General features: G+C 33.6%; 2 protein-coding genes across 3 annotated transcripts; one reads left to right on the top strand and one right to left on the bottom strand.

Moving 5' to 3' along the window:
* Positions 1-525: 525 nt before the first annotated feature.
* LOC132747798 (motile sperm domain-containing protein 1-like) lies at positions 526-9,771 on the bottom strand. 2 transcript variants are annotated; one of them, XM_060737299.1, is made up of 7 exons: positions 9,673-9,771; positions 6,217-6,478; positions 5,281-5,356; positions 4,526-4,620; positions 3,439-3,573; positions 2,085-2,249; positions 526-794 (listed from the first exon to the last, which is right to left on the bottom strand). In XM_060737299.1, the coding sequence occupies exons 2-7, from the start codon at positions 6,362-6,364 to the stop codon at positions 763-765; spliced, it is 651 nt and encodes a 216-aa protein (XP_060593282.1). In that variant the 5' UTR covers positions 6,365-6,478; positions 9,673-9,771; the 3' UTR covers positions 526-762. The 2 variants fall into 2 exon arrangements, with proteins under 2 accessions (XP_060593282.1, XP_060593283.1); XM_060737300.1 differs by having other exon boundaries at positions 9,619-9,750.
* LOC132747797 (U2 small nuclear ribonucleoprotein auxiliary factor 35 kDa subunit-related protein 2-like) lies at positions 9,760-26,164 on the top strand. The gene is made up of 10 exons (XM_060737297.1): positions 9,760-9,865; positions 11,352-11,443; positions 12,299-12,504; positions 13,009-13,092; positions 15,447-15,485; positions 17,246-17,352; positions 18,387-18,493; positions 20,309-20,471; positions 24,029-24,138; positions 25,276-26,164. The coding sequence occupies exons 1-10, from the start codon at positions 9,807-9,809 to the stop codon at positions 26,061-26,063; spliced, it is 1,755 nt and encodes a 584-aa protein (XP_060593280.1). The 5' UTR covers positions 9,760-9,806; the 3' UTR covers positions 26,064-26,164.
* The last annotated feature ends 751 nt before the right edge of the window (positions 26,165-26,915 follow it).

The following is a 26,915-nucleotide window of genomic DNA, read 5'->3' on the forward strand; positions in this document are numbered from 1 at the left end:
TTCAGTCACATATATGTTAAAACCATGAAGAATCCTGTCATCCATACTTGACTTCTTGCTATACAAATCGTTATGAAATATACTAATTTTAGACTATAGAATGAACCTGGAGGCATCCTGCTTTGAAGGTTAAGACTTTAACAGGTACAAAAACACTATAAGAATCTGTATAGACATTCACCACCACCCACTTTCTTATTACATAAATGTTGAAAAGTATCGACACTGTAATGCATTACTTAATAAGCAATTGTAGATGTGAAAACCATTGACATATTATCACTGTAATACAATAAGTTAAGACATTCTTCATTTACTGGTGTAATATCATAGTAAATTAAAATTACATATATAAGCTTAAATCAATAATAATTTAACTGGAAGCATATCATATTAAAATGTCAGGTATAATAAGCAAACAACATCAATGAATAATTGCACATTGTATTTTACACTACTTCATTTTTTTGATCAGCTTACACTAATACATTCTATTTTTATTTCAGGAATTGGACTGTTTTGCTATTTTCCTTTGTTTATTGAGCAGTAAAAGTATTTCAGTTTCACTACGACCTCCTATGATAGAGACTCAACCTGTTTCTCCTAGTCCATGATGTTATGTTAGGTGCTACAGTAAGTACAAGTAGTCCGGCACTTTTAGTTCGCTGATTTTTTAAAAAGAAGATTTAAACGTATAAAAACTGTCTATGTCAGCAGTTATATCACAATATCTACGTTTGATAATCTAGATTGTCAGTACTGTCATATGTGGAGAATTAACATCGTCACCAGACCTGAAATATAGAACAAAAATATCCAAATCAACATTTACCATGCTGGAACCAAAAGCGAATCTTGAGCCTTTGCCACAGTTATAGAGTCAGGCCAGCCTGCATGTCCGTGCAGTTTGACCAGGTTTTATACAGTTGGCTGATTAACTCCAAATTTACATCTTGATATTCCTTTAACTTGATAATAAGACTGACTATTCCAAAATGGCACCCATTTTTAGACATACTGTAAGTTTAAGAGTTAACTTTTATGACATTTACCCTGATAAATATCTGCAATAAACATACAGTCAAAAGGTGAATGACCTTTGATAAATCAAGCTCTCCAAAATGGCTAGCAATATATGTAGTAGCTTGCTTCTGATGAAATTACTGCCAACTACTTTTGCAAAACCATGACAGAAAAAACACAAGTTGCCCAGGAGCAGCGCACTCCACTTTTCTCAGACCTGGAGAGTACACTGCATATTATTTAAATGAAGATATAACTTGAAAAATCATGTCTGATTAATTGACCAAATTTAAAATGTCACAGTGACCTTGACCTTTTGACCCAAAATAGATATGACCACAGGCGGGTAGACTAATCAAGGTGCACCTACATAAAAGTTTCCAGGTGAATGCACTTTGACTTAAGGATACATGTGGCTTTTATGTTTTGCTATTACAGGTATCAGTGACCTTGACCGTTGAAATTAACATAGGTGTGACAGGTGAAGGTGTACATTCACATATTTAATTTCAAAGTAATAGCATTTTTAGAATTAAAGTTTATGACTATTAATGATACCTGAAAGGTTAACCAAACACGTTGTCCATTCAGACTCAGACAATGGGGTGTTAACAAAAGCTACATTATTTCTTTGAAAACAGAAGCTAAAAAAAAAAGAGCTAGAAAAATCAATTGAATGTGCTTTATCAATAGTAACTCCTAGACAGTCTTCTGTACTCACCTTTTTAACAGAATAATGTTAAGCACAAACTCATTTAAATGTAAAACAGGAGCAGTGCATGCAGTTTTAACGCTTGTCTGTTAAAACTCTGCAAAAGTGGCATAACTCCAAAAATATTGCTTTCAGACTTATGCCCCTTGTCTATAATCTGCACCTTGTCACAATAAGCAAGTGCTCTTAAAGTTTCATGTTGGTATTTTTTAACACGTTTGAATAATTGGCTACATTTAAGTTTTTAGATCAATAACAATGACAATGGCAACAATATTGCAGCTATCATATCGGCTCGAACTTTTGTTCGACACAGATGAGCCACCTAGTTTGAAGCACATAATCTTACCTAAAACATAAGCTGCTATAAGCTTTTGGTTGACAGATAAGTGGATATAATCTGGTAATCTTGAGCCGGAATCCCCTTGCTGGGGTAACATTAGCGCCACAATACACACCAGACCAGCTAGAATCACAACTATACTAGGACCACCAACAGGACGCTTTCTTACATCTGAAATAAATCAAGGAAATATTTGTCCTAACATAACAGACAGGATTCTCTATAATTAGTGTTCATAACAACAGTGATTTTCTCACTTAATTTGGAAGAGGCCTTAGTTCCTTGATTTGGGAAAAATTATCGCAAAATTTGCTGATTTGGGAAGTAAAAAAGCTATTAAGTTCAGATTTTTGGAAAAACTGCATGATTTAAAAGAAAATTTAGATTGGGAAGAGCCCTTTTATCGGAGTCTGTTATATAAGCACAAAAATCACTGAACATGCTTATGAAATATAATTAAATGATAATGTCTACACAATTCAGAATTTAAATATTCTATATTATATAAAATATATTATTTAATATTTAAAGATTAAATAGCATTTTAATAAAACATGTATTGTCATGTACATGTCCACAATGATGAAAGTTATTATGAATAACTAGCAGCAAGAAAGCTTATGTGCAGAAAACATTATTTATCAAAAAATGACTAAAAACATAAGTTTTTTGCATATTTCCGTAGAATTTTCAAAATCAGTCTGTAGTGCGTATTTATAAAAACAGTAACAAATGATCACTCAAGACATAACTCATCATTGTGGAATTCCAAGCAATGAAGTTAGGTACTTGTATAATTGTCATACTGGTCTAAACTTTAACCTGATTATGGATTTAACAAATAACTTTTAAAGTTTTTACCTAGAAGTTGGACCATCTAAAACAAGGTTGACATTACAGTGTATGTACATAATAATTATAAAGAAGTATACTTTGTTTATACCTGTGTATACATACAAAAAGATATGAGCCGCGTCATGACAAAACCAACATAATGCGTTTGTGACCAGCATGAATCCAGACCAGCCTGCGCATCCGCGCAGTCTGATCAGGATCCATGCTGTTCGCTATCAGTTTCTCTACTTGTTTTAGAGTTTGTAAGCGAACAGCATGGATCCTGATCAGACTGCGGACCATGCTGGTCGCAAACCCATTATGTTGGTTTTGTCATGACGCGGCTCATTTATCATTATTTATCTAGTTTTTTAGCAGGTAGCAACATACATGGCCCAGTAAAACATATAAACTTCAATATATGAATCAGTTGTATAAAAAATTCACAATTGTCTGATGAAGATCAAATAGCATTTTAATAAAACATGTATTGTCATGTACATGTCCACAATGATGAAATATTTACCTGAATCTGTATATGATTGACCCTGTATGTCAGGTCCTTGACTCGAATGGGCAAGAGCATGAAACTTGTCCTCCCTGTTCGGGGTGACTTCCCGACCCTTTGTAGGTAACAAGACAGCATTGACATCCTTCTTCCCTGAAAAAAGGCCATCACAGGTACAGATGAAGATATCACAGGATCTTTATACATTAATTAACTTTTACAGGCTAAAAAAACTAATTTATATTAAACATGATTAAATATACGCAAATGAACAATGTAGATGCTTGGCATTTAACTGGGGTACTACCACCCCATCCTTCACCCCCTACTGTCCTCTCTTGGCAGCTTTTAGGCATACACAGCCACTTATTAAAAATAACATTTAAAATTGTGCATAATGCCATTATGAAGTGAAAAAAGTGAGTTGAGAAGTCTATCTTAATAGGTATTTTATGTTTTTCCCAATTTGTTCATTATTACCATGAAAACATTTTTTCTGTTAAAATGGCATGGGTTGTTACTAAAAATAGAATAATTACTGATCTATATGTACAATTGTATCATTAATTTTTCTAACAAAAGAAGTAATGTTACCTTGATATGTTTTAACAAAATATAAACATGTAACATTCAACAATTCTGGAACAATGCCAATTAATTTGGCTAATATCCAATATCTAACTATAAATAGTAACAAAATTCCTATTTTAAGTAACATCAGACTAAAATTGTACAATCTTTATTAGTAACTTAAGTCTAATTTTTGTAGTTAAAAGTCATAATCTGATGAAGCGTATATAATACCCAAATTAAATATATAAATGACCTGGGGTTTTGATGTGTTTTTCCCCCTCTAAATCTTTCAATTTATTGTTTACAAAATATAAACAGTTAACCTTCTGAAACCAACAAAATATAAACATGTGTCACCAGTATAGAGGCAGTCTGACCAGGCTCTATACTGTTTTTGTATTTTGATGCTGAAGCCCCTTAAACCTTGAATGGAATGATCCAATTAAAAGCAGATCAGGGCAAGTCCATTTCACACACTCAGCAATTTCTGGGTAAAACCATTTTGTTACAACAAATATTATGGGAAGTTTACCTAGAATCTTTCTCTGTCCATGTTCAGAGACCTGTATTCTAAACTTGTCATTCACTCCTTCATTGTTGATACAAATATCTGTATGTCTCACGACACTGAAATATAATATAGATGATTACACAACAACAATACTAAATAAACAACACTAATGGATCTACTGTCATTATTGAGAACAACAAATGAATTTCTCTGACTCAGCAACAAAATTTAGAGCCAAGCCAGGTGACACAAGTGAGTAAGCATGCGACGCTCTATACTGCTATACTGGTGGCATGGGATTTGCAGATTTATAGGATTTTTTTGTTACTACAAATGTATAAAATTTTGTATATATTCAGTGTCCCCCCCACCCCCCCCCCCCCCCTATGTTTTACAGCCGAATAGAGGCTGTTTCTGTTTCCCCAGCCTGAAATAGTAAATATAATAATTTTCCCCTAAAAATGCTACATTTTCACCTGAAATGACATGTGACCATTCTACACTAGATCAATAACTTAAAAGAAGCTGACTTATCAGCTAGATGATTAATTTTATTGACTGAAAGACAGAGAGTTAGCTGTCCCTATTGACAGCCTATCCTACATACCATGCTTGTTAAATTGAATTGAAATTGAAAATTTGATAAAAATCAAAAATGTGTGGATAAATTCAGATTTTCTCCCGTTTCTGATTCATCATGCTGTATGTTTCCAAGGTTTTGAAAACTGAAAAAAAAATCTGTAATATTAAACAGCTGTAATATTAAACAGACTTACACATCGACACAGCATCTTGGTCGGACTGTACCCTCTGCATCTACCACTGTATATTTACGAGGTACTGTACATAGTACTGAAAGCAGGGAAAAAAAGCAAAACATGATTCATAAAACTTTACATTTATATATATGCAAAAAAAAATTTACCAATGAAAAATCTTAAATATGGATAAATGTTTCCTTAACTTAAATCTTTGTATGACAACCTCAAAATTACAAGGACACTATTTTTCAGTCTTTTACTTTATTTTCTAAAAACAATTACAAAGAATATCTTAGATAATGTACCTTTAGTAAAATTGCTTATTTAAATTGGGAAATTTTGTATTCTAGAATGTTTAACAAACTAATGTGCACAATTTTTGTCATGTAATTTGAGCTAATTTTGAATGGTGAAATAACACACAAGCTGTCGCTATTTTCGACATAACTGAATACCTGTAAAGTGTGCATACAGACCAATGTAATGATAAACTTGCCTCTGGACCATGGGTTTGACTCCTGTTTTGTGTGATGACAATGTTTTTATCACAGTTATTACATAAGTACTACTCTTGTTACTTCCAGGTAAATGACTTGCAAGGTGCAAGACCCTAATAAATATGTTATGTTTATTCCTACCTGGATACATTTAGTACTTTGTACCCTTCAATAGCTGTCTTATATGAGTTGACTTATCCTACTTGATTTAAGAGAAATACAGAGCTTGGATATATTTAGTACTTGTACTCTTCAACAGCTGTCTTACATGAGCCGACAAAACCTACTTGTTTTAAGAGAAATACAGAGCCTTTATACATTTAATACTTTGCACCCTTCAACAGCTGTCTTACATGATGAGATGGGATTGACAAACATCAGCCACATATGCCTTCTAAATGACTCACATTCTCTACATGTAAACCATGAAGCAGATTTTTTTTTAAAATTTTACCTTTAAATTTGAGTGGGAACTCGTATGGGTTGTACAGAGTAAGGACCTGCTTATGCGAGGATTGGTCATCGGAGTAGAAGCTCAGGGTAGTCGGGAATACAAACACAGGTAATTTTCCGTCCGCCAGATTCGTGCTTTGATTAAACATCAGTCACCACCGTGTGTTTCCAACTTCATGCCGTGAACACTTGCTTCAGTGATATGTTTTATTACTGACAACTTTATAGTATGATGTAATTTGTAGCTTTGGTGCCTGAAAGATCTGAAATAAATAATGCCATATTAAAACAGGAGTTGTTTCAGCTAAGTACATGTAAGTCAGCACCCGAGTAGAACCACCAATGTTCCGTAAGCTTTAGCTCAGGGGTGTAGAAATATGAATTTTTGCACTTGCCCACCGACCTGTTGGGTAAGAATTTTACTTGTCCACAGGCAGCATAACTTTATTTGCCCAGATGTTAATAAAAGTATATGAGAAGTAATAGTTTCCTAAATTTCATTGTATTTAAAGGTGTGAACAGATCTATTTCACAATGTAAAGATCAGATTTAATTTCTGCAGTTTGAGGAAACGTTCTACAAATTGTATAAGACAATAAAATTATTTCCTAACTTAAAATCTTCATTTTGGTGCTTACTAAATCTGAACATACATGTACTAGAATGAATGTTCCTCATTAATAAGAGGTAGAAATGCAGAATTCTGTATCTTCTACTGGCTCAGATTTTACCTGTCCATGGAAAAGTTCAATAGAAAAATCTACTTGTTTGCCAAGATAATTTCCGAGTTGCACAAGTCAGGCATAGGATTTCCACACCCCTGGCTAGCTGGATGAAAGAATTGAAAGTCCCTGTGAGGATTCAAACCAACAGTGGAAAATATATCCTACCAAAAAAGATTTTTTGTTTGTTTTTTTTTTAATTTTACAAACTGTGCACTCCAGGAAAACAGCAATGACTGCAGTTTTTGTACAATTGCAATCACCATGATCACAACTGCAAAACTGAAGATAATATCACCTTCCTGGTATGGATGTTTCAATACCACATATTTGAGTTTCTATTAGCTAGGATTCTGTGTACGCATGATTTCTCCCGAGGACACACGCATAAACACAATTAATGACATTATTCGAAATATTAAAAGGAAAGAGAAATTGGAAGGAAGGAATGATAAATAAACATTTATGTCTAATAATAAAGACAATGTCACATGTTTAAGTTAATCATACATGATAAGTGGATCTATATACCACATATATTACGTGTCATAGGGTGAGAAAAATGTGAAGCCTGATCTGGACTGGGACCCTCGGAATAAAGTGTGTTAGCTCTCTCGATTGAGCTATCCGGCTGCTTCTTTAGTGAACAATTTTGATCTGTGACATACTCTCCCGCTATATTGAAATTTGTCCCCGAATTTCTCAGGGTTACTGAGCAATGCTTATTTAACTCTGTCTCTGCGCTATATCCAGTTAAAGCCTCAAGTGTCACAGGTTGAGAAAAATGTGAAGCCTGACTATACTACAGCTAGCTTACTCAGAGACTTCACCTTACAGGTTTTATAGTACTGCTTGACCAGAATTTTTTTTAAAAAAGGGACATATAAAGTTAATTGGACGCCAGTACTAGACTACTGCCTGACCAGGAGTCAAAAGGAAAAGAGTCAACTCGGCCCTATACCAACTCGGCACGGGTCAACTCGGCCCACTTTACAAAAAATATATATAACGTATTAACTTTGCTTTGCATGTTGTTAAGGTAAATGAATAATGAGAAATATCTTATTATTATATAATTATACATTGTACTTCTGCCGAAATAAAGTACATTTAGAAAAAAAATTGTTATTTATTTGTCTTGCAGATTCCATAAAATTAATATAGATCTAATAAAAATGTGTTTCCTTAGATGCATTTTGTTTGTAAAGTAATATTTAAAAAAATGAAACAAAAAAGTGTTTACAAAAATAAAATATCTTAAGCTTCTAATTAATTGCAGGTGGTCACTAATCAAATTTGAATGAATGAGTCAATTATAATTATCACCTAATTAATCAGTATCCTTAAGATACACACTGATTGATAATAATAGCCCGCAACAATATATATTTCAACACATTGTTTGACACTGAAGTTATTTAAATTTACGGTTAAAAATACCACGAGTCAGAAATATAGTGAGATACGCAATCGGTTATCTTTACTCACAATTCTACTGATAAGAAAAGCCTGTCGTCTGCTAGTTTGGAAACTGTCAATCCGTGTATTATAAATAATTACAATAAATTTTGATAACACTAACCGAAATATTCATAAATTGAAAAGTGGGCCGGGTTGACCCGTGCCGAGTTGGAATAGGGCTGAGCTGACTCGGGGGCCGAGTACGTCTTTAGGGCCGAGCTGACCCGGATTCAGTCAAAACCTGGACTGTCAGAATACCGTACCGTAGCCTAATTAATTTGGCATGAACAATTTTAACCATTCTACAAATTTTTTTTCATACTGTCAAACGGTTAAAAGACATCAACCGTCAAAATTATCACAATGTCTCTTTGACAAGTCTAATTAGTTGGACTAACTGTACCGCTGTTCTACTTAATTTTTGAGCAGTCTGGCGCTTACAGATCATCTCCCTTAAAAAATGAAAAGTTCTGAACCTTGACATACGCTTTAAAGTTTAAGAAATATATACTGTGCTCCTCTTAACTCACGGTACTTAACACTTTAAAACAGTAAAGAACACAAACAATAAACTTACACTACAAAAACTGTCATAAAATGTATCATTTAGTCATTTTTTCTGCTATATGACACAAGGAAACAACAATATATTCAATCAAAATTAGTTTTAATTTGTCAGATGTAAACCGTGTGTCGGCCATTTTGAAAACAGTATGTCATCATTTACCTCGCGGTAATGGTGTTTTATTTCAGATTTTTCATGTTTCAGTTAAAATTTCTTTAAGTTATTTTGCATAATTTTAAATATTAAAAGTATTTTTACATTGTAACTCAAAATTTATTTTTTCAACAAACAAGAACATTTAGAAAATGATGATTGTTTCAGACGTATGCACAAATTTAATGGACTATTGTTGTTTTTTGCAGAAGTTTGTAAAATGTTGTTCAGTTTTACGTAAAAATCTATAGATTTAAATTATTTTGCACAAAAACTTTGTTGTTAAGGTGTTTGAATAAAATATGTCAATTCTGACCAATTTTAACACTGGTCACATGAAAATATGCCATTACCGTGAGATAAGTGATGACGCGGAATTAGTGATGTTGAGTATAAACAATATTCAATAACAACATTCATCAACAGAAAAATTTATTAGAAATGTTAAATTTGATACTTTAATAGAATATTAGGTCATAAAAAATAAACAAGATAAACAAACCAGCAAATGAGATTAACGAATGGGTAACAATTTTATTCCAAACTTTTCCTTTACCTGCGATTTCTTTGTGTTTGATCTAAATTAGTAAATGATCAGCTGCTATTACTTATTTGTTATGTGTCAAACGTCATCAATTTTGCGTTCTTATTTGCGGATGTCCTCAGTGTTTACCCCAATACAAAAAAAAAATGGCGGAGACCAGCAATGAGTTAAAAGTTGAAGCAAATCCGGAATTTTTCCACCTAAGGTAAAGTTTTTTTTTAGAGAAATCAACGAAGACAGGAACATTACTTTATGTACAATTATCTAACAATTGAAACTCAAGTTGTCTACGGACAATCGGATCATAATTTATTGAAAACTTTGATTTATTTCATCTGAATCAATGGGCGCTTTTTCATCGTATAAACATATTTAGGTTGAACACTACTGTTTGAATTAAAAACACCACCGTCTTCAAAAAGCTGTCAAACTCAATAAAGCTTAGTACACTGCAGCCCGTTATAACGCTAACCTCAGTAATAAGCAGAAAGCCTTAGCGGGGCCGCAGCACATATGATGCTCGACACAACCAAGGACTTCAGTTCATTTCTCTTACAGAAGTGCAATGGTTCTACTCCAGTCGGACCAGTGCCTGAAATTGTGTACATTAAGTGAACCTCCAACAATAAAGATGGAAAGTCGCCTTAATGTCGGTGTGACATGAAACCCGACAAAACTATACATGTCAGTGCTAATAGCTCGGGAATGCTTAAAAATACAAAGGTTAAAAAAAAGTTCATTTTTTCCCTTCAGTGGTCTCATTCGCATGTTTTTAATGTACATTGAAAATGGCGGAAGTACAACATCCTTTTGTTTTATATTAACAAAGTTTGTTTTTAATATGAAAAAGGCAAAGCCTCAAAGCGAGCTCGATGTACTTTTTACGTGAAATAGTATGAAATAATCGCTCATTTTTATTTCAAATGCAGTGACGAGTGCGTGTGACGTCACACGTACTGTGTTAAATATGGCTCCGCCCCTGTCGTGAAATGAATAACGAGTTTTGAAAACGTTTATAAAACTATGTTTATTTTATTTCACTCTATAATTTTTCAAGCGAAATAAAGATTATTTAAAGTGAAATAAATGTAAAACTTAAAACGTTTGCGACATTAAAATAGCGTACTTGATTTGTTTGTTTTGCACGCGTTGTTTGGCGCTACATTGTGACGTCACGTAAACAATACTTTAAACGTCTGTACAGCGTTAACAACTGAATAAAAGATATTGGTGTTCGAATTCATTTTCTTAGTTAGACCATTTTCTTTCATTCTAGATAGTTTTCACAACAAAAGTCGACAAAAAAATTGTTTTTATTTATCAGATTTCAAACAAAATGGCGCCTTCGATTTTCATTTTTTATACACAGCTTCCGTTATTCTGGTTCCCTGTCCAATTATGGTTCCCATAGACGTGCGCGGGTGACCAGTCTACATGCACATCCGTTTTCAGCCAGAATTCCTCAGTTTTTATCGTTATCTTTAAATTCGAAAGGTTGCGATGTGTCCAATTCGGTACTTTGGACGAAAGTTTTCAAAACCATCACTTAGCAGGTACTCGCGTTACCGTAAAGCTCGCTTTGCGAGCAGGCCCTTCGGGCCAGCTCGTCGAGCTCGCTATTAACCAAGTAAAATATGACATCAAGAGTTCACAATTTTTTTGAAGATACCTCGTATTGTTCTGTATTTCAGTCATAAGAGAAGAAAAGCTTTGTTAAAGAAACAGAAAAGAAAAATCAAGAGACAAGCAGAAGCCAGGGAAAGAGATGAAAAACTCCAGAAAGGTATTAAAGTGTCAGAGGGAGTTTATATTATAATGATAAAGAGTTTATAATATGAAATTAGGCAAAGCCTATGAACAGGGGAGTCTGTTGAAATATCGTTCATTTTTCCTTTTTAAAGGTGTCATTCCGTATTTTATGCACTGCTTCCATTTTCACTTGGAATACTCAACAATAATTAATAATCCAAAAAGTTGTGATTGTTCCATTATCATTAAGTAACATTGAAAATGGTGGCGCCCAACTTAAGAACTGACACTGAAATTTTCATTATAGAATTCTATATATTCTTTTAATTGTTTTCTTAATTTGATTTCCCTTTAAATATACACATGTAGTCTATAGCTAGGCAAGTCAAAGCCCAGGCCCACTTTGCAGTCTCAGCCATTGACTTTCCCTTATTATAATGATGAATTTTTTTTAATGTCAAATATAACTACATTAAATTGTCAGGGAAACTTGCAAGCCTCCAAAATTGTTGTGTTATAGTTAGACTAATAGTTAAAAGTTAATTTTCTGTCATCTGGAGGGTGGGAAAGGGTGTTAATGGAATATGGACATAGCTGATGACAACTAAACTAATCTTTTTAATATCAATTAATATCAAGGGCAGTGTAATAAGTTCAAAGTAAGTGTTTCTTTTAAAAAAATCTAACATAATAATCAGGGCTTTCATTAGGTTTCAAAATTTAGAAGTCAGAGACGGCAAATTGTCTTACATTGGAAGTCTCTTTATATAGATAAATTAGGATAAGCATTATATTTTTTAAGTCACAAGCCAAAATCAAGGAGTAAATGACTCCCAAACTTCCATTAATGGAAGCCCTGAATAAATCAACAACTATTCAATTATACCAGAAGAAGAGCTGAAAAAGAATTCACCAACCTTCCAACATAAACAAGCATATGAGGAAGAGCTTGAAAAGGCAGAGCTTTTACGAATAGAGGCGGAGTCACAGAGACAAAGGGAATTGTGGGAGTGGCATGAGGAAATATATAAGCAAAGATTGAAAGAGAAGGAGGAGCAAGCAGAACGTGAAAAACAATTAAAAATTGAAATAGAGGTAGTTACATGGACATTCTTAACGCTTTGTTATGACTGTTTTTTAAAAAGATAATAGAGATAAATTTTAGGACATCCAGTACTTCTTAATTGAATGTGACATTTTATTTGATGTAGATTAAGACCAATAATTAGTGTGAAGAATATCAGATCGTATGCTCATACCATTTTTCCCAGAATAATTCTTCTAATTGTGAAAAATGACCCAAAGTTGAAATGCATTGCTCGAACGAGCTCATAAAAATACGATTTTCATTTTAACTATCTTTTATTTATATTTCTGTATTCAAGTGACCCAGCTGATGTATGTAAGAAAGTAGAATTTTATGTTTGTAGGCTTTTTTTTACCTCAGTGGAGTTCCTTTAAAGGTTAATTGATGTTTCCTTTGCAAAAGTTAATTTCTTTCCGTGTTTTTTGGTGTATTTAAGCTACTTATATTTCTTTGATTTGTTGATTAGTTTGTTTTAAATTAAATTTTGTCACTTTTTATTGCTGATTTTTTAGAGAAAGATAAAAGAAGAATGGGAGGAAAGACAGAAGAAAGAACATGAAGAGGAAGAAGAGAAAAGAAAGAAGAAGGAAAAACAGGTGATCCATTTAAAGAGATGGGTCAGGATAACATATCCTAATTTTTTATTTTTTTTACATGTATATGTACAAGAATAACAACCAAGTTGGTATGGAAACTGATATTCTCAGTTTATGAACATATTTAAAGGCCCATTATGCCTCAGAAATGCTGTCATTTTTATTTCGCAAATTTTTTTAATTTTCCGGTATCTTGTTACAGTCTCCATTAAATACTCATTTGCCTTATAGATGAACTACCTTTGCCCCATTTTGCTTTGTTGGCAATTCATATAATTGCTAAGAATTAGTATTTTGTATGGAAGTCAAAATACTACATTGTTTACATTTTGCTACCTTTACAGCACATAACAGCATGTTCAGCGCTTCTTTCTTCAGCTGTTAAATCTTAAACGTCTAACATACTCTAAATCCATTATAAAAAAAAAAAAACAATAACACATATTTGACACTTCTAAAGAATTTAAAAAAAAAATGAATTTCTGAGGCATACTGTGCCTTTAATTATCTACATGTCACAGAGATGAAACATTGAAATTAGGCATAGAATTTATTGATGAATAATGATGTACCGGTAAGCATTATAATGCAAAAAATATGTTTTCAAACTGTACTTGTTAGGAAAATAATCACTAAGCACTAGGAAGGCTATGTGACAAGCTGTCTGATGGTTATTTAGGGCTTTTTCTTGCATATCAGACAGGAATATCTACCGTTTACACCGCTCAGTACAGGCGAGAAGATCTAGCTCTCGGGTAACTGTTTAGCAGAAACTTGGCAGAGCCTTGTTACCGCAGTAAACAGTACCTTGAGCTGGATATTCCGGTCTGTACCAGCAGCTGGTGTAAGATTCTGACAGTATTTTTGCTTATAGTTAAACAGGTTTACATGATTTTCTGTTTTAAAGCAGCATATCTCCAGATTTATGCTTATTTCAATGAAAAATTTTAAAATGTATTAAAAGAGTATAATACTTAAAAGTGAACATTGAAAGTTATTTATACATTGCAAATGGCACTGCCATTCAACATAAATTATGGAATACATGTAGATGTCATACTGCGTAAGTTATGCTGTAGAAAAATGGGGATAAATGCTGAAAATTAGTCATTCAGTGCATGTAAATTATTACTTGAATTATTGTAATTTATATATAAATAGTTTTACTTTTCTTACAGTCTTAGTTCATTTTTTCATAAGGTTGATTTTCTTGAAATGTTTTGGCTCATCTGGAGGCATGCAGCTTTAATGTTCTACCAAGTATAAGGCAGTTATATGGTAATGAAGCCAATACTTGTCTCTTGTAACTAGTGTGTCTGTAACAGTCAAGTACTTTCGATAAAAAGCTTTATCATTACAAACAGACATATATATGTGGTTTCTTTATACATGTACTTGAAGAAATATTTATCAATGTATGAAAGTGTAAAGCTGAATAAGTTATTGAAAATGTTTCCTTAACTGTTCACACAATATGGCTTCAGGGAAGTTTGAGATATTCAACGACTCACTGTATCTTTTAATGTATGATTACAATTTTATTTTAGCTATGAGTTAATTTGTAAGCTAAGAAAATGTTCATAGGCTAATGTAATAGCTCTGTATGATTATTGATATCTCCTAACCTGGAGAATTTTTCTGTACTGGATTTGCACTACCTTGAATATGAACCAGTCTCCTTATCCTTCTATTTTGATAACAGTCTATTCAAAGTTAAAAGGGAGTTCAATTTTCAAAATATGAAAAAAGCCATCTACCAGCAGTATAGAGCCTATTCTGGCTGCATAGATGTACAGGCTGGCCTGGGCTGTATACTGGTGGCAAGGGCTAATATAATTACTTTGAGTTCCAGCAAGTTAAGTTATTTAAGGGTATTTATACAGCCAAGGTTGGGAATTTAATCTTACATTTCTGGTGATTGACATTTTAATGAATACACTGTACAATGGATCATTTGTGGAGAGATTGGTGAATACTGGTTTGTTATCCAGGAAAGCCAGTAAGGTTGACAGACCTATATGACAAAAAAATGTGTAGAAAATTGCATTAAAAAAAACAACAGGCAAACAAACATAATTAAATATACAGTCATGGTCTTGAGTGGGGTTTGTATTGGGTTATTAACAATTATATTTTTTGTGTGCAAATAGTGTATCATTTTATGATTTTGTGTTGATTTGTGTTGTGAAGAGTAGATGAATAAAAGGTATAACCTAAACAGGCATGACACAATGACACATGTTAACTTCTTGTGTGTGTTTGCAAATGTTAAAGATTATTAACTGTAGCAAGAAAATGATTTAATATCTTAACAGTATATTCAGGGTCAGATTTTGTTTGTTTTCAACATGTAGGAGGAACTTCTGAAGCAGGCTAGAGAAGCTGAAAATAAGGTCAGTACCTATAATTATGTTATTCTCAGTGTATCAATTTATTGAAGTATGAGCCGCGTCATGACAAAACCAACATAGTGTGTTTGCGACCAGCATGGATCCAGACCAGCCTGCGCATCCTCGTAGTCTGATCAGGATCCATGCTGTTCGCTTACAAACCCTATTATAAGTAGAGAAACTGATAGTGAACAGCATGAATTCTGATCAGACTGCACGGATGCGCGGGCTGGTCTGAACCCATGCTGGTCGCAAACCCATTATGTTGGTTTTGTCGTGACATGGCTCATATACTTAATTGTAGGAGCAAGACCAGTAACTCTGCATAATGATGATAAGGGGAGATGACCCCATTTCTTCTTGAAATTCAATCATGGCTTGCCTTTATTTCCGGTCCTTAAACTGGCTAACAACTGTGCATTATCTTCTTGATAACCCTCAAAATAGTTAATGAATAAGTCTATAATTAAACGCTTGACAGGTTTATTTAAAATAGTGCTGGAGAATGATTAAAAACTTTATATGTTCTGAGCGAGACTAAAAGAAAGTGTTGGTGCACAACATTAAATACTGTATTCCGGTATATACCGGCCAAGGCGCTTGAATGATTAAATACTGAAATCTCAGTGAGTTGTTAGAATCCATGGCTGTGCATTGGTCTGTTGTTAACAATTTTTTTCAAATGAAATCTCCTCTGTAACCAATTTGCCACATTTTCTGAAATTTGCTAGTTATATTCCTTGCATAAATTTTAAACTCTACCAAAGTTTTTTCAAATGGTTCTAGTCCATTTCATATCTGAGTCAATGAAGGTAAAAATAGATTATAAGTGCAAGCTTTGAAACTCTTCACCTAAACCACAAGACCAAGATCTTAGATTTTTGGTTAGTAGCATTATCAAGTGGATCACTGCCTCATTTGATCAAATCTTAACCATTGGGTAAAAAATAGGATCATTTAATTTTACGTTGTCCATATTGTCAAAAAGGAAAACATTTAAAATCTTCTTCACCTAAATTTAAGTGAAATACTACCTAATTAATGTTGTTGACTTCAAACCAATAATTATAATTGCCCCTCACCACTGTGGGTTTGAATCCTGACAGCGACTTTGGATTCATTCATGGGAGGAAGCTATCCAGCTAAATATGAAACATTGATGGTTCTTCTCAGGTGCCTGCTCATGCCTGAAATAATGCACAGAAGGGCACCTAAGGTCTTACTCCATCAGTAAAGCTGGAACGTCGCCATATATCCTATACTGTGTCAGTGTGACTTAAAAACCAATCAAACAAACAAACTACCAAATTATCTGGGATTAGAATAGAAGCTTGAGAAGCTGCATTCCTCATTATTTGTCAAATTAATTTGATCTGTTCTATAAAAAAGACAGTTTTTTAATGACACTACATTTGTATGGTATCATACTGTGATTACATGTAGGTTGAAAAGTTTAAAACATAACATATTTTCTCTGTGTGTATTCAAATGATGTTTATTTTACATTTCAAATGAGACTGTATATCAGTTGTTGTTTTTCAAATATCAAGTTTGTGCATAATATATCTTTAACTCACTATTTAGTTTGCTGGTAGGAGATCTTTCAGGTGAGTGTGTAGCTGTGCACCTGGATATTTTCATGTGGATTTATTTAGTTTTTGCAGAGTATATTTTATTATTTTGAAAAAATCCATCGAAACAATTATGATAAACTTGGGACTGTTTAATATCATTTATTGCAACATTTTTGAAACAATTTGTAGGATGGTGATTGGTCAAATCCGCTTGCCCCAGTACAGTATGGGAAAGAGAGACAGGTAGAAAATTGTCCGTTCTTTGTGAAAGTTGGAGCATGCAGATTTGGAGATAGGTATTATATAAAAAAATTTCATACTTAATTATTTATTATTTAAAAGTTAATTCTCCATTATAGAAGGCAAAACTAATGTGGAATAATCCTACAGTTTTCAATTTAATCCTAGTGGTTAGTATTGAGATTAGTGTGAACTTTTTCATCAGATAAGAAGCAGAACTGCAGGCCATAGTGCTATTTTTTTGATGTTGTATCAATTGCAATGCTTACTAAAAGTAACTGAAAATTTTAGTTGCTCAGTTCCATGTATTCAAATCCTCAAAACTTTTAAAAGCTTTTAATTGAGACTTTGAAATCTTTGATGTTAGAAAGCTATCCAGCTAGCTTTATTTGTCAGTGGTTTTACTTGGATGATGGCTCATTCCTTGAAATTTAGAAAGTTACAATATGCACAGACTTCCAGTACATTGTATTATGTTTTCTCTGAAAAAAACTTAGATATATTACCAATTTTAATTGCTGTTTGGGCAGAGCTGTGTTTAATGTCTACATTTTTAACCCCTTACTCCTCAGTAAAGTTTTAAGTTATCAATTGTAGGTAATTGTGCAAAAACAATAGCTCTAGCATAATTATGTTGTGTCTGAAAATTGAAAAAAAATCCTAGAGATAAGGATCTGTATGCACAACTTCTGTTTCCATAAGCATGGAAGATACAAGCTAAAATCTTCAGGCATGTCTTTGATGTAATAGTTATTGTAGGATGCTCACTGAGACCTTGAACTCTAGCATTGTCTTTTTTGTCGTTGTTGTTGTCTTTTTTAGACGAATTATTCCCCTTGTGTACTTTGCGAATGTCCTGCATTATCCAGATTCTTCTGTTACTGTCATGCTCTTTGTTAAGTTAAAGCGCCGTTCAACTGGCAGTTATCTAGACAGCAAAGTATGAAACATCTGTGCAGAGACATCCTTAACAAAGAATTAATACCAGGAATTATTTTTTTTATACCATAAAAGCTTGAAACTTATCAACTTATCAGTTTAATTGAAATTTACTATTATGGTATTTAAATGAATGATTATTTACTTTCAGGTGTTCGAGAGCTCATCCGTACCCAGATAGCAGCCGTACATTGTTATTCTCAAACATGTTCCGGCATTTCCAGCTTGATCAAGGTCAATGTGAGGAATATGACACAGGTATGTAATATGCTGATAAAGGATATCACAGGAACTTGATATTACAAAATATATGCTTTTTAAAGATATAGTCAGACCTTTTCTCTTTTTTATAGAGATAAAGGTTTTATCTTTGATATATGTAAATTTTGTGATTTAAGTGTGTGCGTTTTTTGTTTTTCATGTTCCTGTAGGGTGAGCATATAGTCATCACTTTGTCTGTCCCTCCACACTACTGAATAGGGATAGGGCTATCTAACTGTAAACAGAACAAAAGAGAACAATAGAGTTCATTCCGTAACAATAGAGTAAGGGGCCATTTGCCCTCTATTAAACAATAGAAAAAAATAAAAGAAATGGCCCCATATTCCTTTACGGCCAGACATCAGTCTGTCCGTCTGCCTTTCTTGTCCGGGACATTACTCTGTAACATCAAGAGGTATCAACATGAAACATTGCAGGTAGACAGATCTTATTAGGTAGATGTGCAATGCTCAAAAGTCGTAACTCTGCCTTGCCTAATTTTGGAGTTTCTGCTCTTTGTTCATTTTTTTACTTTGAACTTTTTCCAGGACATAATTCTGAAACTAGAAGAGATATCAACATAAAATTTTGTAGGTAGAAAGATCTTTTATTTTGGAGTAATTGCCCTTTGTCCATTTTTACACTTTGAACATTGTCTGGGACAAAGTTCTGAAAGTATAAGAGATATGAACAAGACACTTTGTATGTAGATAGATCTCATTGGGTAGAAGTGCAGTGCACAAGAACTGTAACTCTGCCTAACCTAATTTTGGAGTTATTGCTCTTTGTTCATATTTACATTTTAATGTTTGTCTGGGACATAACTCTGATACTACAAGAGGCTATTCTGTGTCCAAAACCTATTGGGGAGCATCACCCAGTTCAACCGGTTCTTGTTTTTAAAGAGATAAGGGCTATATCTTACATATAATAATACATATATTTTGTGATTTATTGATTAAATATCAAGTTCCTGTGGTGATACATAAAAATACAGGCATAAGTTTTCTGCCTATGAATCAAGTATTTCCTAATAAGTTCCTCAAACTAATAAATAGCAGGGCATAAAAATGGGTCCTAATGCTATCAACTTTGTGGGCACAACTTTCGATCTTTGTGGGCACACTAGTAGATCATTATAGGCATACCTTTTGGTCTTTTTGAGCACAGTAGATGATTTTTTGGGGGGCATACAAGTTTATCTGAATACACACTTTCTCATATACACGTGTACTAAGTTTCATTTGTCACATAATTATTCTGTGTACAATTTCATACAAAGTCCATTTAGAAGTTGTTTGGTAACTGTCTTGCACAGTTGTGATCATTAAGTTAAGTTAATTTTTACCTGGTGTTTGGAGTGTTGATTTACATTCCTTTTTTATTTTCATATGAGTAATGCATGTGTATCACATTATAAAATGTTATTTCATGTATTTCTTTATCACATATATTTGCGATTGTGTATATATTTTTAAGTGGCTTCATTTGAGTTATTCAAACATACCATATAAATATAGCATAAAAATTGCCAGAAGTGAATGTTACAATATAAATGTGTCATTGACAAAATGAATATTTTATAACTGTAAACAGTTCTTTTTCAGGATACATGTAATAATAAATTTATTAAACTCATGGAGTGTAATAAAGCATTGCTCCCAGTTCTTACTAAATTTATTGAACTCATGTATCATGTAGTGCTATAATACACTCCTCCTCAGAAGCTTGCATTATATAATTTTATACAACTTTTTCAATAAAAATCAGTATTGAATCTTCACTCATTCATTATCTGTATATATCATACAGATATAGTGCTGGAGTATGAAGATAGTGAGGTCTACCAAAAGTTTCGTGAGTTTTATGAGGACACCCTGCCAGAGTTCAAGGTCATTGGGCACATGGTTCAGTTCAAAGTATGCTGTAATTATCAACCTCACCTTAGAGGAAATGTTTATGTGTCGTATTCCAGGTTTGTGATTTTTTACAGATTTTTATTATAAAAAAAAAATGAGAGAAATTTGTATCAATGTTTTTAACCTTTTATGATATAAGGTTTTAATGTCAATGTATCTCTAGTAAATAAAATATTCCATTGACATGGCACAAGAGATATATTGCTTACAGCCCAAATCCCTATACCGGTAATTGACAGCAATTCTTTGTCAAATTATGAAAGTTTAAAAAATATTCAGTTGATTCAACATTATTTTCACTAATTGCCTAGCATTAGATGGTTCCAGGAATTGTACTTCAATAAAAACAAGTTGCCAACACTATTGAACTTAAACAAATTCATATAAACTAGTAGCAAGTTAAAAATGAAGGCAATTATATACCATATCACACATATTCCATATTTTTTGACTACTACATGTACTACAAAATATCATCTGGCAAAAACTGAGCGAAACATGCGTTTGAAGCTTGACTATTCAAAGAATAGGGAAAGCTGTTGTACTCATCCTGCCATCAACTTTGCCATCACATCTCTGTTTAGTTTTAGACTGCAATTTGATATCTCTAAAAAACGTCTGAAGGTAATTGGTTGAAACTTCACAAACTATCTCACATGATGGGCACAGGTTCTATTACTCTGAGTAACTTTTTAGCTCACCTGTCACAAAGTGACAGGGTGAGCTTTTGTGATCGCTTTTCGTCCGGCATCTGTCCGTCCGGCGTCCGTCTGTCTGTAAACTTTTACTTTAAATGACATCTCCTCATAAACCACTAAGCCAATTTCATCCAAACTTCACAGGAATGTTCCATTGGTGGTCACCTTTAAAAATTGTTCAAAGAATTTAATTCCATGCAGAACTCTGGTTACCATGGCAACCGAAAGAAAAAACTTTAAATATCTTCTTTTATAAAACCCAAAGAGCTAGAGCTTAGATATTTGGCATGAAACATCTTCTAGTGAGTGTCTACGAAGATTGTTCAAATAAAAGCCCTGGGGTCAAAATTGGCCCCCCCCAGGGGGTCATTGATTTTCCCTATATGCATATAGTAAAAACATAAAAAATCTTCTTTTAAAGAACCCAAAGAGCTAGAGCTAAGATATTTAGCATGAAACATGTTCTTATGGGTTTCTACAAAGTTTGTTCAAATAAAAGCCCTTGGGTCAAAATTGGCCCTGTCCCCGGGGGTCATTGATTTTCCTTATATGTGTATAGCAATAACTTAAAAAATCTTCTTTGAAAAAACCCAAATAGCTAGAGTTTAGATATTAAGCATGAAACATCTTCTAGTGAGTGTCTACCAAGTTTGTCCGGGGTCATTGATTTTCCTTATTTGTGTATGGCAAAAACTTAAAATTCTTCTTTGAAAAAACCTTAAAAGCTTGAGTTTAGATATTAAGCATGAAACATCTTCTAGTAAGTGTCTCCAAAGTTTGTTCAAATAAAAGCCCTGGGGTCAAAACTGGCCCCGCCCCAGAGGTGTCATTGTTTTTAGCTCACCTGTCACAAAGTGACAGGGTGAGCTTTTGTGATCGCTTTTCGTCCGGCGTCCGTCCGTCCGTCCGTCGTCCGTCCGTCGTCCGTCCGTAAACTTTTGCTTTAAATGACATCTCCTCATAAACCACTGAGCCAACTCATCCAAACTTCACAGGAATGTTCCTTTGGTGGTCACCTTTAAAAATTGTTCAAAGAATTTAATTCCATGCAGAACTCTGGTTGCCATGGCAACCGAAAGAAAAATCTTTAAATATCTTCTTTTAAACAACCCTAAGAGCTAGAGCTTAGATATTTGGCATGAAACATCTTCTAGTGAATGTCTACCAAGTTTGTTCAAATAAAAGCCCTGGGGTCAAAATTGGCCCCGCCCCAGGGGGTCATTGATTTTCCCTATATGCATATAGTAAAAACTTAAAAAATCTTCTTTTAAAGAACCCAAAGAGCTAGAGCTTAGATATTTGGCATGAAACATCTTCTAGTGAATGTCTACCAAGTTTGTTCAAATAAAAGCCCTGGGGTCAAAATTGGCCCCGCCCTGGGGGGTAATTGATTTTCCCTATATGCATATAGTAAAAACTTAAAAAATCTTCTTTTAAAGAACCGTAAGAGCTAGAGCTTAGATATTTGGCATGAAACATCTTCTAGTAAATGTCTACCAAGTTTGTTCAAATAAAAGCCCTGGGGTCAAAATTGGCCCCGCCCCAGGGGGTCATTGATTTTCCCTATATGCATATAGTAAAAACTTAAAAAATCTTCTTTTAAAGAACTGTAAGAGCTAGAGCTTAGATATTTGGCATGAAACATCTTCTAGTGAATTCCTACCAAGTTTGTTCAAATAAAAGCCCTGGGGTCCAAATTGGCCCCGCCCCAGGGGGTCATTTATTTTCCCTATATGCATATAGTAAAAACTTATAAAATCTTCTTTTAAAGAATCCAAAGAGCTAGAGCTAAGATATTTAGCAAGAGACATGTTCTAATGGGTGTCTACCAAGTATGTTCAAATAAAAGCCCAGGGGTCAAAACTGGCCCCGCCCCGGGGGTCATTGATTTTCCTTATATACATAGCAAAAACTTAAAAATCTTCTTTTAAAAAACACAAATAACTAGAGTTTAGATATTAAGCATGAAACATCTTTAAGTAAATATGTACAATGTTTGTTCAAATAAAAGCCCAGGGGTCAAAACTGGCCCTGCCCGAGGGGTGTCATTGTTTTTAACTATATGTGTATAGTAAAAACTTAAAAAATCTTCTTTTAAAAAACCCAATGAGCTAGAACTTAGATGTTTTGCATGAAACATCTTCTTATGGGTGTCTACAAAGTCTGTTCAAATAAACAAATAAAAGCCCTTGGGTAAAAATTGGGCCGGGGGAAGGGGGGGGCTAGATACAGGTGAGCGACCTCAGGGCCATCATGGCCCTCTTGTTTATTATACATTGTGTATGTGTATACACTTAAAAAATCTTCGTTAAAATTTAACATGAAACATCTTGTGGGTGTCTACCATTTAATTTTTAGTTTGTTCAAATAAAAGCCCTTGGGTTAAAATTGTCCCTGCGGGGGGGGGGGGGGGGGGGGGGGTGGTGAGGGGGTGCAGAGGTCATTGTTTTTCATTATATGTGTGTAGTAAAAATTTAACATAATGAAACATCTTCTAATGGGTGTCTTCAAAGTTTGTTCAAATAAAAGCCCTGGGGTTTAAACGGGCCTCGCTCCGGGGGCCTATATACAGGTGAGCGACCTCAGGGCCATCATGACCCTCTTGTTTACAGAATTATGGCCTTTTTGTTATTTCCATGTGCTAAGAATAGTAGAGCACACTGTCTTACAGACAACTTGTGTTTAGCTTGGGCAACTCAATATTTAATCTGTTACTATTTATATACATGTGTGTGTTTTTGTATTAATTTATCATTGTGCAAATGTTTTGAAAATTTCATTTCCTTATCAATATAACCATCATGTATGTTGACATTGTTACACTTGCAGAACATTTTTAATTAAAAAAAAAATGTTTTTATTGACATTTCTTTTATAAAATTGTGACCTTTGAACATATTCATGGTTCACTTTAGGGAAGACCATGCACTGGAAGCACTTACAAAATTCAATGCTAGATGGTATGGGGGAAAACAAATATCTGCCCAGTTTGTGGAAATACCATCCTGGAGAAGGGCAATTTGTGGTAAGAGTTTCTTTATCTTATCTCTGAAGAAGAAGTTGAAATTGAAAAAATCTTTAGAACAAATACAGATTTTTAATTAATTTTCAACCCGGTATTCCAATAGAAAACTCTGGCTATTTGATTGGTGAATGTCAGTGGGGTTTGATAGAAACAATTCTTCTGTACACAACTCCTATATTTCTCATGATTTCAGCCATTTCTCAAGGGATTTCAATAATTTCTTACGGGATTTTATGCATTTTTGTCAAGGAATTTCAGCCATTTATATAGGGATTTCAACCATTAAGATTTCTCAAAAGGATTTTAGCCATTAAGATTTTTCAAAAAAGGATTTTAGCCATTAAGATTTATTTAGGAATTTCAACAGTTTCTAAAATAATATAAACCATTTCTCAATGAATTTCATCCATTTATTAAGATATCTCAACTATTAAGATCTTTAAAGGATTTCAACAATTAAGGTTCCTCAAGGGAGTTCAAAAAATTTCTCATTGCATTTCATCTATTTTGCAAGGGACTTCAACCATTTATCAAGGTTTTTTCAACCAAGCACTTTAAGAATTATTGTCATAAGCTGCACTTGTGCATTTTGTCTGGATATTTTAATTTCATCATTTCTGGTAGAATTTTTTACCTTATTAAAACTGGAGGAAAACCAGGCTTTGTGACAATACACTTGTTAATCATGTGATTTAAAATCAAAATCTTTTCATAAATTGTAATATTGATAACTTATAGAGTGAATTGAAATTTCAATTTTCATTATGGTTAAAACTTAGATATATGTCTTAAGTCTTATATTGTATTCATTTAAATGGTTTCTTGAAATTCTTCTAATGAATCTTGTATAATCAACTTTATCACTAGCTTGTCTTCTTTCAAATTTTACAAGTTACCGTCATAAAACTTGGCATTACTTGCATATCATGACAAGGTGCAGTTGTTAGACAAGTGGTATAAATCTGAAAGCAATATTTTTGGAGTTATGCCCCTTTTAAACTTAGAATATTTAACAGACAAGCCTTAGCACCGCATCAATGCTCCTGTTTCTATAAGAAACCATTTAATTAATTTTGGTTATAGGGAGGATACTGAAATTAAAAACAATTTGTTTTATATATGTATATATGTTTGTAGGATTATTTGGTAAGGGACGCTGCCCAAAAGGTAGAGAATGCAACTTTCTTCATGTCTTTAAGAACCCAAACAATGAGTTTAATATGGCTGACAGAGATATGGAGCCATTTACTCCTCAACAAGGCTTTCATCGAAGAAATAGAAGGTCAAGGTCACAAGATAGGAGATACTCACCTTCAAGGTCATCAAGGAGTCGCAGACGTTCACGGTCACGTGACGGACATGACAGTAATAGGTTCAACAGTAGATATTCCAGACATAATTCAAGGTCACCAGAAAGACATAAATCATATAGATCAAAACACAGATCAAGGTCACCTGATCAAAGGTCATATAACAAAAGAAATAGGTCAAGGATTCCTGATTATAGGTCAAGTCGTTCAAGACAACGATCCAGGTCTCCTTATAGAAAAAGTAGTTCACATAGGTCAAAGGAGAGTAAAATCAAGGACAGATCTAGATCTCAGTCAAAGGACAGTTCACCAGGGAAATCCCCTTGTAGAGAAAAAAAATCAAAAGAGAACAATGTTTCTAATTCTCGTAAATCTGTTTCAGTGGATAATATTGAAAGTTATGAAAATAGTGTTAACAATAATGATATGCTGGTTTGGGTGGAAAAGACTAAAGAGAGTTTTGATAGCAATAAAACCAGCAAGAATTACAGATCCCATTCTCCAGACGACAGTGATAAGGAGAGAGTTGAAAGGTCAAACTCTGACTCTGAGAATGAGTCACATAGGAAGAGACATAAAAAATCTAAAAAACATAAAAGATTGAAAGAAAGTTGATATGAAACTTTCTACTAGTAGTTTTTTCTAATTTGATAAGTTTTTTTTTTGGTCATGCTGCTTAAATCATTCTGATAAATAAAACTGTGTATGGAATATTATTTATTGTAAGCTTTTTAGCTCACCTGTGCTCAGACTTGAGCTTTTGTGATGACAGTGTGTTCGTCGTCAGTCGTTTTTCATTAACCACAATTTCTTTAAACAGCATCTCCTTAATCACTTTGTGGATTTTTTACCAAAATTCACAGGAATGATTTTTAGGTAACCTTTTATTAGTTTCAGCCTGATGTATAAGTAGATCACAGGAGCTGAAAAAAAGACTTTAAAGGGAAAATCTTTAAAAATTTCATAATTATATGTAAGTGTAGGTACAGTCATGAAAAATGGTGGAAGTGAAGTAAATGAATTGTCATTAAGTTAGTGTAGGTACAGTAGTGTGATGTGAGTAAAGAGAGTGTAATGCTTTTGAATGAAGATTGGTGTAAATGAAGGAAGAATGGTATAAGATATGGAGAATTGTGTATGTTAATGGAGAGTGGTGAGATGTGTAAGGTAATGGAGAATGTTGTTAGTTAAATGAAATGGGCGTAAGTGAATGGAGAATGGTGTTAGTTAATTCAAATGGGCGTAAGTGAATGGAGAATTGTGTTAGTTAATGCAAATGGGCGTAAGTGAATGGAGAATGGTGTTAGTTAATTCAAATGGATGTAAGTGAATGTAGAATACTGTTAGTTAATTCAAATGGACGTTAGTGAATGGAGAATGGTGTAAGTTAATTCAAATGGGCGTAAGTTAATGGGGAATGGTGTTAGTTAATTGAAATGGGTGTAAGTGAATGGAGAATGATGTTTG

The sequence above is a fragment of the Ruditapes philippinarum genome, unplaced genomic scaffold (assembly GCF_026571515.1).
Source record: "Ruditapes philippinarum isolate M1 unplaced genomic scaffold, ASM2657151v2 ctg6132_1_1_1_1, whole genome shotgun sequence".
Taxonomy (NCBI): Eukaryota; Metazoa; Mollusca; class Bivalvia; order Venerida; family Veneridae; genus Ruditapes; species Ruditapes philippinarum.